The following is a 17833-nucleotide window of genomic DNA, read 5'->3' as shown; positions in this document are numbered from 1 at the left end:
GCTCACAGGGGCTTGTCTCCGGAGTCTCCGAATGCGGTGCTGAGGGAGGGGGGGCTGTGCCTCCTCCCTTTAGCCTTATTTTTTGAGTGTTCTTTGAAAACCGTTCATGAGAATAACCCGAATCTTTAAAAGTAAGGAAAAAAGACAAAATAACCCCAACTAACGTTGTACCGCCATCTTGGATGAAGGCAAGCAGCACACTGCCCTCACCCAACATGGCCGCCGCTCCGCGCGGGGGTCGCCGGGACGGTGGGGGTGTGTCGCCGGCGGCGGGAGGCGGTGGCGGCTCCGCCCCGGGCTTATATGAGGCGGCGGCGGCGGTAGCGGGGAGGGTTGTGAGCGGTGGCTGTGGCTCGGCGGTATGGATTTGGTCCGGGAGGACGCGCAAGGCAAGGTGAGGGCGGCGGCCCGGTGGGAGGGCGGCCGGGCTGGTCCCGCGGAGCTTGAGGGAGCTCGCGTCCCGCCCGCCCGCCCGCCCGCCCGCGGCAGTGGCAGGGGTTTACTTCGGTTCAGTTTCTTGGGGTGTTTCTGGTTTGTTTCTTTTTAAGTGTTAATTTCCTTAGTCCCTGTGTTGCTTGCTCCCTGCACCCGAGGTGCTGTGTGAGCAGGTGGTCAGGGTGAGCGTGGGGTGTTGCCCCTGAAGGAAGAGGTGCCCAGAGAAAGATAAAGAGGGGTAGAAGGAATTAAAGCCAGAATGGGAAGAAGGGAAGGGCTTTGGCTGCCACCGGCAGCGCAGATTGTGTGTGGAGCACCTTGGTGATGGTGGTGGGAGCAGGATGGCAGGCAGGGCCTGGGCCTGTTGGGGATGGAGGAGCTGGACCTGCTCGTCAGGGTTTGTGGCTGGGCACTAGCAGTGAAATGCTGTAGGTGTTTTTGCCGAGGTGCTTAAACTTGCAGGCCAGCTCGCGTGCCTGTGCCCAGCTTTCCTGGTGGTGTGGCCTGTGTTAACCAGGCTGTCAGCTGTCCCTTCAGTTGTGCCACTGCTTTGCTTGCCACATCGGTAGCTGGCTTGATTTGTCGTTTGTAGCAATGTTGAAGCTTTAAGTGCAAAGGAGGTTTATATCTTGTCTTTGAGGGAGTGGGGGGTGTTGCTCGATGTGAAGACTCTCAACTTTGCAGAGGAAATGCAAATTAAATGCAAAAATGGGAACTTTGTGAATCAATGTGCATGTATGTTGGCAGTGCTTGGAGTTATTTCTTATGCTGGAGAAGCTGCCTGGCTTAATCTACCTGGTTTAATAACTACCCCCCACACACATTGTATAGAAGGTAAGCCAGTTCTGTAGCAGTCTGTGAGCTGCTTATTTGACTTTCATATTGTTGCAGTAGCTTTGCACTGTGACTAAGCTTAACTCACTTGTGGGTAGATGAGATGTGTCTTACACTATTAAGGGAGCTTGAGTCTTTTCATTCTGTGTTTTCTCTAGCTTTTTGGAAGATGTATATTGGCTGACTTGTTTTGGAAGATGTATATTGGCTGACTTGAGAGCTAGGAATACACCTACCTTTAACTTTCCTAGGTAACTTCCTTGCACATGGACAACTGAAATATACACAACATCTCCTGCATATGACTTTTAAAACAATCTTGATCCAGCAGAATAGGCAGGTGTTTTCCTGTTAGTTATTTTGAGCTATGAATGAGCCAGTGCTTTAACTTTTTCCTCCTGCATGTGAATCTCTTAGTATTGTGGTGTCTGCCACCTGAGAATGAGTGTAAGCCTTTATAGGCCTGCAAGACCTTCTGGGGAAGGTAAAATATCAACTGTCTTTCAGCAATTGGTAACTTTGAGTGTTTGTGTGTCATTTTGAACTTAACAGGAATATTGGGGGGAGGGGAAAATGTTCCTACAGTGAGGGCTTGAGTAGCTTTAAGCTCTAATGCTCAATGGCCAAAGATTAACCAGCTTGTGTCAGGTAGGAGGGCTGCCTTGGGATTCAAGCAGCAAGGGGGAGGATAGAAATACTCCTGTCTTTGGTGTTTCCTTACCTAAACAGGAACAGACATGTGGAACTGGTGTGTGGCAAGTAGATAAAGCCTGTACCTATAAAGGAAACTTCATTAGGTATTAACCTTGAATAGGACTCATTGGTAAGTATAAACTAAAAGCTGACCCTGACGTGGCAAAGCAAGAGAAGCTCAGGATATGTAGGAAGAGGGAGGAAGAGTAGGATAAGGGTGCCTGGAAGTGCAGTGGGGAAAGATGGTGTAATCTGTCATGGAGAGGAAAAGGCACTTCAGAAAGTGAAGCGAGTAGTGGGACTGCCAAGCTAAGCTCAGTGTTTTTTAGTGTCAGTGGCTTGATAGCATTTTAAAGGCTGCAGTCTGCAGTTAAACTGCTCTAGATTGAAATACTGAGAGAGTATTGTAGCCCTTTTTTCTCAGAACAGTCAGAGATAAAAATGGTATGCCATAGCCTGGCACTTGCTCGTATTACTCTTGAACAGCGGTTCTCCGTGCTAGACAACTTCTATATGCTTTATAAACAGAGGAAAACTGAGAGCCTACTAGATCTTGCTTGTGTTCTGCAAGAAAACTGTGCATCCTGCTGGGCCTGAAAGCAAGGAGGGAGATGAACTGCAGCAAGGAGAAAGCTACTGGATAAATATAATGTACTGTTAAGGACACAGAATCGCAGACTGGTTTGGGTTGGAAGGGACCTTACAGCTCATTCAGTTCCAACCCCTGCCATGGGCAGGGACACCTTCCACTAGACCAGGTTGCTCCAAGCCCCGTCTGACCTGGCCTTGAGCACTGCCAGGGATGAGGCAGGCACAGCTTCTCTGGGTACCCTTTGCCAGCGCCTCAGCACCCTCACAGGGAAGAACTGCCTAATGTCCCCTCTGTAAATCTCCTTCTGTCAATTTTAAACCATTTCTCCTTGTCCTGTCCCTACAGGCCCTTGTCAAAAACCCCTCTCTAGCTTTCTTGTCGGAGCTTTTAGACACTGGAAGCTGCTCTAAGGTCTCTGCGGAGCCTTCTCTTCTCCACTCCGAACAAGCCCAGCTCTCTCAGCCTGTGTCCTGTTTGGGCTAATGATCTGATCTCAAATCCATAGGAAATGAGGAGAGCATGGGGTGAGGCTGCATTGCTGAAACACCCTACCACCAGTTCCATCCTCACTGCAGGAGGTCAGCAAAACATTCTTGTAGATGCTGACTGTGGCTTAGGGGCTGCTTCTGTTGCCCGATTCCAATTTTAGCTGGGCATGCATCATGTTACAGGTGGCATGTTGGCTAAAAGTGTTTAGCCATGGGTTGTGCTCTGCCAGCAGACTACTGCAGTGGGGTGGGTTTGGCCTGTGCTGCCAAAGCTGCTTCTTGACCCCTCAAGCTGAGGAAGAAGTGCGTTGAGTGGAGGTGTCCCTGTGCTCCTTGGTGGAGCGAGATGAGCTACTTTTCCTTTGAATATGGGATCCTTGAACATCCTGCCCTCTGTGAAAAGGTGTGTGACCACTTGGTTTCTGCAGTGATGCAGAGATCCCTCTGACAGGAGAGCGAAGCCATCAGGGCCAGCTTACTGCACAGCCAGTGGTAATAGCGGCTGCCTTCTGCTTACTTGGCAAGCACTGTACTTGGTGAGAAACACGATTGCGATGACTAAATTGAGCTGTTACTTCCTCTTTATCTGTTTTAAGCAAAAGTAATTAAACCACTGCATTGCTGGAGTTCTGTGGTCCAAAGTCACAAATTTGGGGAAGCATTTTTTTGTATCCTAAGTAGCAGCATGGAAACTGAGTGCAAGAAGATTGGTTCAGTGGCTAGATGTAACTTGTACTGCTTCAGCTGCATGTTAGAGAGCAAACAGCAAATCTGTTACAAAGGCTAAAAAATCCAAGTTTCACATCTACTGTATCGTGTCTGTACTGCTGCATGTGTGTGGTGTACTTTCTGATGTATTTTTAGTATCTTGATTAAAGGGAAACTTGGACTGCTTGTATCAAATATGACTAAAACATAGTTCTAGCAACTAATGTCACTAATATCTGCTGGCCAGTTACTCTGGAGGTTTGCTGGTTAACTCCTGGGTGTTGAGACAAGGCCTTCTGAGGGCTCTATATAAACTGCCAGGAAAGATCATGATCTTTTAGTGTTCTCTGGAGAGCACTTAAACTGGCTTAATTAGACTGCTCTGTAAAAAGTAATGAATTCTGGGTAGTGGCAGATGTAATCACTACACTCTTGTTTGTGGCTGTTGTTTGAATGACAGCAGGGAGGTGATCAGTAAGAAGAAAGGCGTTTTCTTATAAGGTAGCTGACAATAAGCAGAAAGCTCTGTGACATGCAAGCCCTTGTGGAAGGGCTCCTTGCTCCTTCTGGGAGCCTAGCTATGTGGGAAACCCCTGCATTAACCTAAACAAATATGGATTCTTATTTTGCTAGCAATCGGATATTGTACACAGTTGCTTGCACTGACAGATTCTTTTGTTAGAATGCAGAAGTAACATTGAGTCATCCAGAACTGATGCTAAAACTGCCAGCAGCTCGGGCCACTTGAAAGAAGCAGCTTCAGTGGTGAGGGCATTTCATTCCCCTGGGTACCTGTTAATGTGAAGGTGTGTTTGCATTGGGTGAGGCTGGTCAAAAACTTGTCTGTCAAGCTAAAGCTAGGGCAGGTGATGGTAATCAATGGTTGTACTTAAATGATCCAACCCTTTAATATCTCTAAGCAATGGAAAAAGTGCTGTAAAACTCTGGATTGCTCACAGTAATGCTCTCTGCTGTCTCTTCTCTTGGGCTTCCCGATAAGGTGATAGTGTCCTAATTGGTACCATAATATCTATTTTTAGTCTTCTAGTCCTGGTGCCTAGAAACAAGGATCAATAGGATGACTGTCTGTTATTCTGGAGGGCTCTGCTTATGTCTTGTTTCAATTTCCAGGTCAGAGTGTGATGGACAGTATTGAACAGGGAGAAGTTTTTCTTCAATCCTCACAAACCCCACTGGATCCCAATACAAGTCACTAGAGGCATGAAGCTAGAAGTAGAAGGCATCAGAGCAGCTGTAACAGTTGCTGTGGTCATTGTAAAACAGAAGTGTTTAAGCTTTTCTGAGAAAGGGAAATAAGAGGTGAAAGTGGGGAACTGTGCTGAGCTTGGGTTAGTGTTTCAGTTTGCTGTTTCCCCACTGTGCTGTTCCAGGAGTTGCCATCCTCTACTTCTTTTGGACATGAGCTCCAAGTAAGGAATAATCTCTTGCCAGCTGCTGAGCTTGGTCTATATACCCTGAAGAGCATGGGGGTGATGGTGGTTTCTGGTAATTGGGATGGAGAAACTTCATTTCTCTTCCCCCCTGCCTGGAGTGCATGGAAGAAGTAATTATGTCCTAGCAGAGAAATGCCTCCAGAGGTGGAGCTGCCAGCCATGGCAGGCCAGAGAGCTAGGATGGAGTGGTTTCATGGGAAGGGCTTGGGTTGGATGTCTGTTATGATAAAGAAGCAAGCCTGAGGCCTGATGATGAAAGCTTAATTCCTTTGCTCTGCAAGTTTTCATATGATCATAAGCAAGGTGCTCTTCATTTGTGTTTGTAGTATGAGTGTAAGAGAGATGGTGGAATGAAAGGTCCTGAATGATGAGCTGCTAATGCTACAGGGGCAGGTGCTGGTGTGGAACATCTGCTTTAGGTGCTTGCTTTATAGTGCCTTATAGAGCTGTGGTAACAAGATGGGGTGTGGGGGGTGCTTCTTGATTCTAATTCAGTGGAGAAATGCTGCTCCAGCATGTTCTTGTAGGGAAAGGAAGAGCTCTATTTTCCCAAAGTCAGACATTGTGAATGCTCTCTTTGTAGTCTGAGCCTTGCTGCCATGATTGTGTAATCCTAAAGGTTTCTGGCCTGGAGTTAGGCGGCCACAGTGACCTTCACAGGAATAGAACAAAATGGTGGTTTTGATTCTCTCTTTCAGATGGCTCCAGGTCCTTTACTGAATTCAGAGTCCTGAAGTGCAGAGGTGATAATCCTGTGTATATAACTTTCTTCAAAGAGTTATATGCTTAATGTTTGAGCTTGCAGTGACCTGCAACAATAGGGGGCCATGTAGACTTACAGCTGATGTTTAGGGTAATAGAGGACCAACTTTTTTTACTTTTAGCACGTGGCTTCATGTAGGCTTGAGAGGCTGAAACCCACCACTGGATGTAGGGGTGCTCTTGACTCTTCTCCTGTTTCTGGGCTGCTCTCATTTTGGGCACTGTGTGTAGTACAGCTGCTCTGGAATGCACAGCTGAGCACTGCTGCTGACTCCCAGTTGTTTCTGTGTGATGCCACACTGGGGCAATAAGTTCTCTCGCAGCAGCATCCCTGGGGATTGTTGAAGCTGGAGGTTATTTGTCCTTGCTCATTGCCTCTGCAATTTATAGTCCTGGTGTGTGGGGAGAAATGCCTGTGATACAGGAACGTCTTTAATCTGACTAAGTAGTACCATCCTGTGTCCATACCTGCCCATCTCCTGTGCAGCCAACTACTAGGCATGGAAGCGGGTGCCGACAGCACTTAATCATGGCTTACCTTCTCCACAAGACTTAATAAGAAAGCTCACAAATTCTGGACTGGCAGATTGGTGTAGTCCTTTCCTTAGTTCAACTGAGAGGAAGCAGTTTCCTTTGGCTTATCATACTTTCCAGACTCAGCAGTTTGTATTGTTCGTGCTGCTGAGCCTGTTTGGACAGTAAAGATAAGTAAGCAGGATGCAAAACACTGGGGTCTGCATCACTGTCACTGCTTTGGCTGCTAGGGTTATCTGGCTGGGAAACACTGACCAACTTGCCTTTTGTTTAGCTGGCAACACAGAGCTGTACTTGCAATGAGACTAATGCCCGAATGGTGGCCTTCCATCTATCCTTCCTCTGGTGCTTGAATGGGGCAGCTTCTGCCTAAACCAGTCTCAGTGACCTCTGAACAATGCACATTTGGACTGTTTGGTCTATACCTTCCTAGTAAGTATCAGAATTGCATGCCTGTAGGATAAAATGATAATCTGCCCTATGGGGTTACTGGAGAGAAGTGACTACTATTGGAGTCCTTGAGGTGTTTGGAGTCCCACTGTGTCCATTTGGATGTGAGCAGTGCTCGGACTGCTAGGAACTGTGTTCCAGGGCATGCAGGGTAAGCTCAACAGTCTTCCTTGTTGCCAAACCAATACCCAGGATGGGATAAAAGCCTTCTGTCCTATAGAAGCCAGAATGGGAAGCTCAGTGTGCTGTGTACATGGCCTTTCCATAGGCATAAAATCACAAGCTTCAACTACCAACTGAAGGGGGAGATGGAAGTCTTTAGCATGGCTTGAAGGATAAGGCTATGTTGGCTGGGCTATCCCTTGTTTAGGTGTGAGACCCTGATTATAGATGATAGCAGTAACCATCAGTGGTAGTGGGAGTCTAGGCAGGGGCAGGCTGGCTGGAGGCAAATGCAGGCAGCTAGAGACTTGTTTTCCACCAGATCTGCAGCACACAGATGACCAGACTAAGGAAAAGGAGTTTCCAAAGCTTTTGGATGCAAAGCTTCACCGTATAAAAGGCAACCCCTCAAAAGCTTCTGGAAAGCTGCACAAGAACTGAAGGCAGCATTCAAGCTATCTGTGACATGACAGCCTTGCTCAGATGCTGTCTGGCACCGCTTGCTTGTGGGCTTTGATGCTGAAACTTGTGCTTAATGGGAGGTAAGGGCAAGCTCCTGGCTGGTGGGTTCTGTGTATTTATTTGGATGCTTCAGGGTGGTGAAATGAGATCTGTCTCCTGCTTGCCTTCCTGGGAAGGCATTCAGAATTATCTCTAAAGGATAACCTTGGGATTCAGCGTGGCTGTGATGGTCACTCTTCAGCAAACTTCCTGTGTTGTGACCTTGATCTCTGGCAGCTTCTCCCTTCTGCAGAGAATGAGTGCTGCAGCACTGAAGGGGGGGCCTCTTTGGAGACTGGTTTTGTGTCATGTTACGGTGGTTCCTGTGCTAGGCTGAGGTTCTTCCATGCTTCTGGACTAGCGATGACTGAAGCTTGTGATCACTAGTGTTTAATAGCTTGTGAAAATCTATTTCTTGGTATCTAGACACATGAATCTGCTTGATGTAAGAATCTCTTAAGAGATGCTGGATATGCCTGAACTTTTTTTGCTTGTTTCTGAGGTCATTCAGGAAATTGAAGCCACGATGAATAATATGATGCCAGGTATCCTGAAAATAAGATCAAATAGTGCTACTGCCACAGTGTTCTTGGGTTTTGGCCCTGTTTCTGGCAACCAGTTTGCTCTTAGACTTTATGGGAGCCTAAAGGTGTTTTGTGCCCCACTTTTCTCCAAGATCAGAGGTGGTGTACCCTCTGCAGCTGTCAGCACAGCAAGTGGAATATGTGCAGTAGTTTTGGGAGGTAGGAATGGCAGTAGTGATCCATCTGGGCCTGGTGAGGAAGCATCAGGCTTTGCCTAGGGCTTGCTACTTGTGATAGATAAAAGCACTTAATTCTTCTTGCCTTAGATTAAAGCAGCTCTCTGATCTAAGAGTGAGGAAACAGATCACAAGCCTAGGCTCTTGGGAGCTGTGCCGCCACATATTGTGGAGGCACAGGGTAATGAAGAGAGAACTATTTTGGTTGTTGCTAAACGGCATAATAGGCTCTGGCTTGATGCATTCCAAGTAAACAAGCTGGAGAAGTACTTGGAGGAAGATGCTTCTTTCAAGGCAGGTATTTCCAAATACTTGTGTGAATTCTACCAACTGGTTCTATTGGTTCTTCAGGCTTTAAGCTAATAAGCCTTGTTCTTTTCCTGTGTTTGGAAGGGAAGGCTTGCCACAGTGATGTGCAGGTAGTGTCAAGTCTGTTGTGCTTGTTCATATGTGCTGATCCTGAAGGCAGCAGTTCAGTGCATGTGGTTCTTGTTGATAGCTGATGACCAGTCTAGCTTCACTAAACCTACTTGATGTTTGAACTGAGGCTTATACTGTGAATTCTGTTGCAGCTGAGGTCTGTATCGGTAGACCTGAATGTTGATCCTTCTCTCCAAATTGATATACCTGATGCCCTAAGTGAAAAAGACAGAGTGAAGTTCACTGTGCATACTAAGGTAAGATCATGGCGTAGAAAGAAGTCTCTATAAATGTTATGCAAGTAATGTTTGTATTTGTAATATGCATACCTGTAAAGATGGACTTGGCAATGAAAGAAATCTAATTAGATGGAGATTTTTCCACTTAAAGGTGGCCTGAGGGTGTATATATATGCAGAAACTTGAGATTTTCTGAGGCTTGAACACTCTCTAAATAGAGACAAGGTAGCTGGTACACTAGATTGACTTTGCTGAGGAATCCTAGCTTGACACCAGGAAACTGGGGAGTAGGGGTGGAGAAACCAGTTACTGTGAAACTTCATAGAATAAACTGCATTAATGCTGTTTCACAACAGTGCCTTTTCTTTAAATAGTCTCCTTGGGAGTATGGCTCTGAAAGGAGTGCCAGCTCAGCTAAAAGGGAGTAGGCGAGGCTCTTACTAGGCAAAATAGCTTCCTTTGGAAAGGGACAGAACTGTTTCTAAAAGCTACTAATTTACAAAACAGTAGGGCTTCTATATCTTCTTTTCCAGACTACACTGCCAGCTTTTCAAAACCCTGAGTTTTCAGTTACAAGGCAGCACGAAGACTTTGTGTGGCTGCACGATACGCTCACTGAAACTGAGGAGTATGCAGGACTCATTGTAAGTACTTCCTAAGAAACTTCATTCCAAGCAAAAGACTATAGTGATTTAAAATGCATGTTAGTAAGGGCATGAAGCTTGCTTTACTAATATTACTAGCATTTAATAACTTGGGTATTCCCTATGCTTCCTCTTGCCTTAATTCCCAAACAGCTTGAGTGATACGGCTCTTATGTTAACTTATGAACTTATGGCTGTTGTTATAGCTTGGAGCAGCAAAAAAACCTTGATGCTCTGGGAGTCTTTGACTCTCTGGTGGTGCTGGAAGATGATACAGTGAAATACTCCTACTTAATATAGCCTTTCTTTCCTATGATGATTTTTTTAAGAGGCCCTGTGGGCCATAGAAGGTGGCTGACTATAGGGTGGATATAGAAGCTGTTCCTCTTGGTTGGTTTCCTTCCTGGGGCAGGGGTAGCACAGAGCTGGGAGGAGCAAGCAGGGACCCAGACCTCAAAATGGCCTTGGAATTTCTGGGTGTGAAGCCTCCCTGGCTTGGATGACCAGGCAAAAGGGCCTCCTTCCAGGGAAGGCTAGAAGTAATTTTGGAAAGCTTTATTTGCTAGCATCTATCACTAACAAATTCCTTGGCTAGATACCTCCAGCACCTTCAAAGCCTGACTTTGATGGTCCCAGAGAGAAGATGCAGAAGCTGGGGGAAGGAGAAGTGTCCATGACAAAAGAAGAGTTTGCCAAAATGAAGCAAGAGCTAGAAGCGTAAGTAGAATGAGACTGCTGCCAAAAGCAGCTGCACTTAGAGAATCCTCCTGGAGGGCAACTTAGTTGGTGATAACTGATTCTGAGTGTGACTGTTTTGAAGGGTGTCTGATGCTGCATAGTCTTTAAAAGCTTAGAGCTGGGAGTTGCCAAAAGTTTCTTTTCAAACTGGAAAACTTCCTAGCTAAAGGGATTGAAAATAGTTTCTCTATCACCAGTAGCTATTTCAGAGGCATGCTGTTGAATATTTTCACTGGATAAACTTAAAGCAATTCTTTGTATATTGAAGAAGGCAGTACAAGAGAAGATCTCAGTCTGTTCTTTCCTTTCAGTGAATACCTTGCTGTCTTCAAGAAGACTGTATCATCACACGAGATCTTCCTTCAGCGGATTTCTTCTCATCCTGTGCTCAGCAAAGATCGCAATTTTCATGTTTTCCTGGAGTATGACCAGGATGTAAGGCACTTCATTCTCCTTTCTGAATGAGGCACAATGTTAGAGGTGTCTCTTTTTCTGGCACGGTCAGAATGTTATGTAAATCTATGTGCAGCATCAGTGAGCAAGATATTGCCAGTGCTTCTGTGAGATAAAAGGGTGAAAAGCCTGACCTTTAGGCCTCTTTCTGGTATAAATCTCATCTTTGTTTCTTAATTCTAGTTAAGTTGGTTAGGCAGTCAGCTTTGTATGTCTTTATCTTAGGAACAAGTATGGTTCAGGTGTAGCTGTGCTGTGTGTTGCATGGCCCTGAGATGGAATAATGGAGGTCTATTAAAGTTAGTGCTGCATCTGTTTTGTCACACCCAATGATGAATGATAGATGCTGATCCAAGATATGTAGGGAAAAACTGAGCTGTTTCTGAGAATGGGAAAAAACTCTGTGGCACACAATAGCTGAACAACCTCTATTCAGGCCACTTCTTTGTACATCTTTATACAAGTGCTCTAGAGAGCTTGGAAATCAGCCTACTCTGTCATATGCTAGATGTAAATGATATTACTTCATTGCAAATGTCAAAATCCTCACATTTTTGCCCTTGGGATAACTTCTTAAAGCTGTTTGGTCTCTGTTGCAGCTGAGTGTTCGGAGGAAAAACACAAAAGAGATGTTTGGTGGCTTTTTGAAAAGCATGGTAAAGAGTGCTGATGAAGTCCTCTTCTCTGGAGTCAAGGTAAGGTAGTTGCTTTACCTCTTGCGTACCCTCATACTGATTGTTGCTTCCTGCTCTAGGGAGGTTAGTTATGTCTGCTTTAGGATTGAGGTATGTAAGTCTCAGCTACTAATGCTAACCTTCCTTGTTACTGCTGTCCCACGTTGGGTGGAGTAGCATGGATTTATTTTGTCTCTTGTAGAAATAAGGCAGTAAAGCTATAGGCTGTTAAAAATTGAAGTGCATATTTAAAAATTACTGTGGATGCTGAAAAGTTGTCTTAACACCTGACACTTGTGAAGAGGAGGGAACTACACCTTCAGCAAACGTGCTTGTGGCTTTTGTCTGCTTTAGAGCTCTGAACAGACATGATTTTACAGGTTTGTGCTTGCATTAGAGAAGATCAACTATCAAAGACTCCTGCAACTAGTCCAGCTTCAGCTTTTCTATGGTGCTGCCACAGTAGCTCTTTCTAATAGACTTGCTTTTCTAATCAGGATGTCAGGAAACATTACAGTATGTATAATGTTTGGTGTGGATGTGAAGCAAGCTTGTAAGCTGCTTAGCTATTGTGTGTAGCAGGCCTGGGAAATTCCAACAGTTGGTAGCCCTGAGGGCTGTCTGATTACCATCTTACTGGTTGCTTCAGATGACTTGCAGTGTTGAATAGTTGAGTATTAAGTCCATCTTCACTGTGGTGAAGAAACTTGCTGGACAGCTTGGTTTGTCAAACCCTTGGGTCAGGATCTTGTCTTAAACTCTGCTCTTCAATAGAGGTTGATGGGCATAATGAATCCCAGACTGGTTTAGGTTGGAAGGGACCTTAAAGCTCATCCAGTTCCAACCCCTTGTCACAGGCAGGGACACCTTCCCCTAGAGCAGGTTGCTCCAAGCCCTGTCCAACCTGGCCTTGAACACTGCCAGGGATGGGGCAGCCACAGCTTCTCTGGGCACTCTATGCCAGTGCCTCAGCACCCTCACAGGGAAGAATTTCTTCCTAATGTCTCATCTCAATTCCCCCTCTGTCAGTTTAAAGCCGTTCCTCCTTGTCTTGTCCCTACAGGCCTTGTCAAAGGCCCTTCTCCAGCTTTCTTGTCTGTCCCTTTAGGCAGTGAGAAACTGTTTATAAGGTCTCATCTGAGATGCTCAGGTGGCTGTGGTTATATCTCTTGGCCCCTTCCAAAATAGGGATGCGCTTGTATTCTGCAGTAATATAACTGACTTAACAGGTCATTCTCTCTTTCAGGAAGTAGAAGACTTTTTTGAACAAGAAAAGACTTTTCTCGTGAACTACTACAACAGAATCAAGGATGCATGTGCAAAAGCAGATAAGATGACAAGATCTCATAAAAGTGAGTATTTTGAAAGACTTTCCTAAAGGTTTTGCAGTCTTGCTGATTTCAGCCTGAAAGCTTTGCCTTTGTTCTTGCAGATGTTGCAGATGACTATATTTATACTTCAGCTTGCTTGAACAGCCTGGCATTAGAAGAGCCTACAGTTATCAAAAAGTAAGCAATTCTAACTGTCCATAAACATACCTTGAGTCTGGGAATATCAAGTTGCTTCTGCAAAATCCAGGGGATTGAGTCATAGCTGGTTTGAGTTTCTTGAATTGCAAGCAAGTGGATTGAAACTTTCTTTTCTCTGCTGCTCCTGGTGATTCTTAACTAGATGATCTCTTGCCAATAATGCCCTAGAGCCAAATTGTTCTGGTCACCAAAGCCTCTTTTAAACAGAGGTCTCCTTGATATTTTCTTTCAGGTCACAAACTCCCAGAGAATATGAGAGGAAGGGGTTGTGCATCTGTTCTAATGTGCTGTTAAATACAACCACAGCTTACACTAGGCCTTCATTATCTTCTGGGCTTTTGAAGTTCCAGAATAATAGGGCACTTTTAAGTTATGGAAACATTGTCAGCTTCTTTAAGGTGAATTATTCCACCTTCCTAAACTTTGCTATCTATTTACCTAGGCTGGTAAATAGATAGGCCGGTGAAAACAGAATATACCTGGTTAAAACAGAGTGTATAGCTGAGTAAACAAGACAGTTCATCCATCTTGGAGGTAGTAGCAGGGAAATTCTTCACAAGGCCTTCATGCTCTAGAAGTCAGTGTTTACTTTAAATGGTGTTTAGCTGCTTAGCTGTAGTAGTCTGTTAAGCTGGAATCCAGCACCTCTTCCACTGAACCTTTTGTCCAGGTCTTTTGCCTAGACCTGAGTTCTGGTCAAGACCTTGATGGGATCTGTATATCCTGTTACTTATCAGACTAGTATCTACAACTTACTTACGCTGTTTTTCCTTGTAGGTACTTGTTGAAAGTTGCTGAGCTCTTTGAGAAACTCAGGGTAAGAGAAGCTTTGGAGGGGGAGAAAAGAATCTCTGAATGTGGATGTTGCCGTTTCCTGTTACATACCAACTATTTGATCTTTTCTGCAGAAGGTAGAGAGTAGAGTTTCATCTGATGAAGACTTAAAGCTCTCTGAACTGTTGAGATACTACATGCTCAATATAGAAGCTGCTAAGGTGAGAACAGTTTTCTCTTTGAAGCTTAGTTTTATTATGGGCTTCATGACTCGCTTGTGGTCTTCTTTGTGCTTTAAGAAGACGGGAAGTCCACCTTAAAGGAAGCTGGACCCTTGTTTTGCCTAAGAAACCTGGCATTTCTAAACCACAGCAGAATACAGAAACTATATATTGGCTAGCTGCAGTCCAGCCCACTTACAGAAGGGCTGTTTAAGATCTCTAAACAGTTTTTCTAGATTAGAAAGAAATTAGCGCAGAGACCTGTACTGCTTGTCATGTCTAGTTTAGTATAGTCAATCTGTTAGATCCCTACCAAATTAAATGATAGGGACACATCCCTTAATAGAAGTAGACTGAAGGAGTTCAGAAAGTGCTATTCCTTCTTAGTGGAGAGACCCACCTTATAGGATAAAGCCACTTCAAGGGAAGAAGTGACGCCTACAGTAGCCCTCAGGCTTCTTTCTTGCTCAGGCATAAGTGGCTGTACTGAAAACTTGACACTGCACTGGTGAAAGGCTTCTGTTGCCATGCTAGGAGTATAGATTATAATATCGTGTTGGAAGAAGGAGAATCTGGTGCTGGAAGAAGTGAAACCTGCTGCTAAAATAGCTGAACCTCAGTTTGGGAAGTAGTTCTCTAAAGGCTTTGATGCATTATTGCTGTCTGCTTTCAGGATCTTCTGTACAGACGTACAAGGGCTCTTGTCGACTATGAAAACTCGAACAAAGCTCTAGATAAAGCAAGACTAAAGAGCAAGGACGTCATGCTGGCTGAGGCACATCAACAGGATTGTTGTCAGAAGTTTGAAAAGATTTCAGAATCTGCAAAACAAGGTATTTGTGCTGAATGGGGATCTTAATGCAGTCCAAGTCTCCACCTGACTTCTGTCAGTACTGAAGGCTTCTGAAGCAAGTAGTCTAAGGGCAATATAGATGCCTGTAAAACTAATGTAGCTAAATGCTTTTAAGAGTTGACTGAAGTGTTGTTTTCTGCCTCCACCTGAAGGTGACTACTTAGGCTTCTGATTATCTCAATTAGAACTGTGCAAACAGGCTTTTACTCTGTCCCAGTACAGCTGAGTCTGATATGGAGTTTCAAACACTGGTTCTTAGATACTTTGGACAGTATAAACCAGGAAACATGCTTTCATGGTACACATGCTACTCCTTTAATGTTCTTGGTTAAATGCTCAGTGAGAACACATAATGTGTGGTTTGCTCCTGTTTTATTCTGATTGTCTTCCTACAAAACCTCTGTCTTAGACCAGCTGTTTCCTCACCAAGACGTCAGTGTTGTATGATGAATGCATCCCTGGCTACAAACAGAAAGGCTAACTCTTGAACCTCTTAGTGGTCGAGTACTGGAACTAGAACTGTACAACAGAACTTGTGAAACATCGGAGGCATTACTTGAAAGTTCAGTCACACTTTGTGTGTCTGTTTTGTCTTTGTTCTTTCTTCTCTACAGAACTGATGAGCTTCAAACAGAAGAGAATAGCAGCATTCCGCAAAAACCTAATTGAAATGGCAGAACTGGAAATAAAACACGCAAAGGTGTGTTCTCGTTGGCATTTAACAGGTGTAGCTTTAGAGCAGTGAGTATGAGGTAACTTGGAGAATTTGCTGGGTTCACTTTAAAGCTAGGAAATGTAAAATAAACAGGGCAGCTCTTCAGCTGGGAGCTGAAGAGGGGAGGGAATGGAAGTGAAAAGCTGTAGGTATAGCACATACAAAGACAGTCTTGTCTGTCATGTGCAGAAATTGTTTTCAGCCTGTGACTCCTACAAGACCAGCCTATTGCACTGCAAGTGAGAAATCTCAATTTGCAGGTAGTATGTAACAGCTCACCTCATTTCCCATCAGGCAGTCTCATCTGTGGGGTTGACCCTTCCTGTATCTAGAGGCAGCTGCTGCTTCAAGTGTTCCTGAGTGCTGTGAGAGCACATACTGCAGCTTGTGGTTTAGCTGTCAGCCTTTCTCGCTTGGCTTGGCAGTGAAGGGGAACACTGGCTTTGTAGCAGCCTCTGCCAGGCTTTACTGTGCAGGTTTAGGAGTAGGCTGCAGAGACAACACCATGTACTGCCAGCTTAATCCAGGAAAGTGCACACTGGTGGAAGGGTCTGTTAACTTAATATAGAAAGCAGGAAGGCTCAGGAAGAGATAACTGTGCATCCTCAGCTTCTCTTGGAAGAATTCTAATTTACTCTTCCCTGGGAGTCCTGGACTTCATCACAGGTAGCTATGTCAGTGCTGAGCTTGAATGTGACATAAAGGCTTGACAACGGTGCTCAGTGTGGTCCACATTAAAACCTTTTACTCTCTTGCCCCTCTCATGACCATAAACTGAGTCATGGTTGCAGACCTGCAGGAAGAGGCAGATCACAGACTCTGTGATCTGATTTTCATGCTTTACTACTTAAATGCTTGTCTTTGCAGTCTAAGCTCTTTAGTATTGTCATAGGATAGGAAATCCTGGGATGGACCTACTGGTCTGGAAGTTACTTTGGTGTGGGAAGCAGGTTGTTAAATTATCAGTCATACTCATTTGAAACTAATTCTCTTCCTTTCCAGAACAATGTCTCTCTCCTGCAAAGCTGTATTGACTTGTTCAAGAACTAAAGCGCCTTATTCTGAAAATGTGAAAAAAAGCATCAATTGCACTCAATGGCCAGGGGCAACTTATTGGCTTGACTTCATTAGCTTAAACATTGTCACTGAGATTCTGTTTCACTAATACTTAAATATATTGATAGTGATGCATTGACTTTCTTGGTATAAATGAGAATTGTGTATGAATTGTCTGGATGTAGCTAACATCCTCTTGGCTGATAACTCAAAATGAGTCAAATGTAAGAAATCAACTTGCTGTTGACTGACTTCATCTAGCAGAAAATGTTTCCCGAGAACTCCCTTTTTTTGCAGGATCAGAGAGTTATCTGTCTCTTCATAGCCCTGATATATTTAAAACTTGCAAATGGGAGTGACTTATGTGTAGTAATTTTATAAAGCAAATATCTTTAACATTCCACTTCCCAGACAGATTTCTATTACAATATATTTTGAATTTCTATAACTACATTCAGTATTTGTACACTTGGGCAATACAGCAAATAAAGATGTCTGATAGAACAAGCTGTTGTATGGCAAGACTTTGTGTGGGATGTAACATGCCAAACTGAGGTTTCAGGCACAGAACTACGACAAATCACTCATCACCTGGAGATCTTCATGCAGAGCACTAGAGATAAGTGTTTGCCTCAATAGGATCGTTCTTGGAATGGGTGTTGACCCAAAATATGGGGACTTCGGGTCATATCTGTGTCTTTAAACTTTTACTTCCTACATGCTGCACACAAAGGTAACCAAGCTTTTCCAAAGCATTGAGCTGTACAGATGGCTTGGACTCCTTCAGATTACTTTACGATGCTTGATATTTTGTCAATCTTTTCACTCCTGCAAGCAACAGGAGGCTGTTCACAACTTCAGGAAGCACAGCCCTGAATCTTCTGTAAGATAAACCTCTTTAAACTTGGTATGGCCACCTGGGTGTATGCTGCCATAGCTGAGGCAACTCAGCCTGTAAAACAGGGTCGTTTCTATAGATTGGCTGTTGTATGGCATATGTGGATACAGGTCACTGAGCCATAACCTTCTAAAGGCAGCTTTCTGAGTGAATATCTGAGCCGTGCTTAATTTCTTGTGATGGAACTTCTAATTGTGCTCAAAGTAACCTATGTGGCTATGCTCTGAGCAGATTGCCTGAAGCAGC

The 17833-nt window shown here is 44.5% G+C and overlaps 2 protein-coding genes across 4 annotated transcripts in view; one reads left to right on the top strand and one right to left on the bottom strand.

The window, feature by feature from the left end:
• Positions 1–17833, bottom strand: part of LOC130595998 (baculoviral IAP repeat-containing protein 5-like) — a 121916-nt gene that overhangs the window by 55189 nt on the left and 48894 nt on the right. The window lies entirely within an intron of this gene.
• Positions 250–17188, top strand: SNX5 (sorting nexin 5). 3 transcript variants are annotated; one of them, XM_057403117.1, is made up of 13 exons: positions 250–394; positions 8946–9050; positions 9566–9676; positions 10272–10393; positions 10726–10849; positions 11467–11562; positions 12788–12893; positions 12974–13049; positions 13848–13887; positions 13979–14065; positions 14739–14898; positions 15533–15618; positions 16636–17188. In XM_057403117.1, the coding sequence occupies exons 1-13, from the start codon at positions 362–364 to the stop codon at positions 16681–16683; spliced, it is 1194 nt and encodes a 397-aa protein (XP_057259100.1). In that variant the 5' UTR covers positions 250–361; the 3' UTR covers positions 16684–17188. The 3 variants fall into 3 exon arrangements, with proteins under 3 accessions (XP_057259100.1, XP_057259107.1, XP_057259116.1); XM_057403133.1 differs by lacking the exon at positions 250–394 and having other exon boundaries at positions 8944–9050; positions 9543–9676; XM_057403124.1 differs by lacking the exons at positions 13848–13887; positions 13979–14065; positions 14739–14898; positions 15533–15618; positions 16636–17188 and adding an exon at positions 13303–13761.

Source organism: Pezoporus wallicus, unplaced genomic scaffold (genome assembly GCF_028554395.1).
Source record: "Pezoporus wallicus isolate ANWC-B61680 ecotype Strahan unplaced genomic scaffold, APGP_CSIRO_Pwel_v1 contig_7553, whole genome shotgun sequence".
Taxonomy (NCBI): Eukaryota; Metazoa; Chordata; class Aves; order Psittaciformes; family Psittacidae; genus Pezoporus; species Pezoporus wallicus.
Note: the sequence above shows the minus strand (reverse complement) of the source record. Positions and strands in the feature narration are given on the sequence as shown.

What these genes read in the sequence shown, in the direction of transcription:
- SNX5 (XM_057403117.1), top strand. Translation starts at nt 362, where the DNA reads ATGGATTTGGTCCGGGAGGACGCGCAAGGCAAG. An exon ending in GGGAGGACGCGCAAGGCAAG is followed by an intron (nt 395 to 8,945) that starts GTGAGGGCGGCG and finishes ATTCTGTTGCAG; the next exon opens with CTGAGGTCTGTATCGGTAGA. An exon ending in TCAATATAGAAGCTGCTAAG is followed by an intron (nt 14,066 to 14,738) that starts GTGAGAACAGTT and finishes GTCTGCTTTCAG; the next exon opens with GATCTTCTGTACAGACGTAC.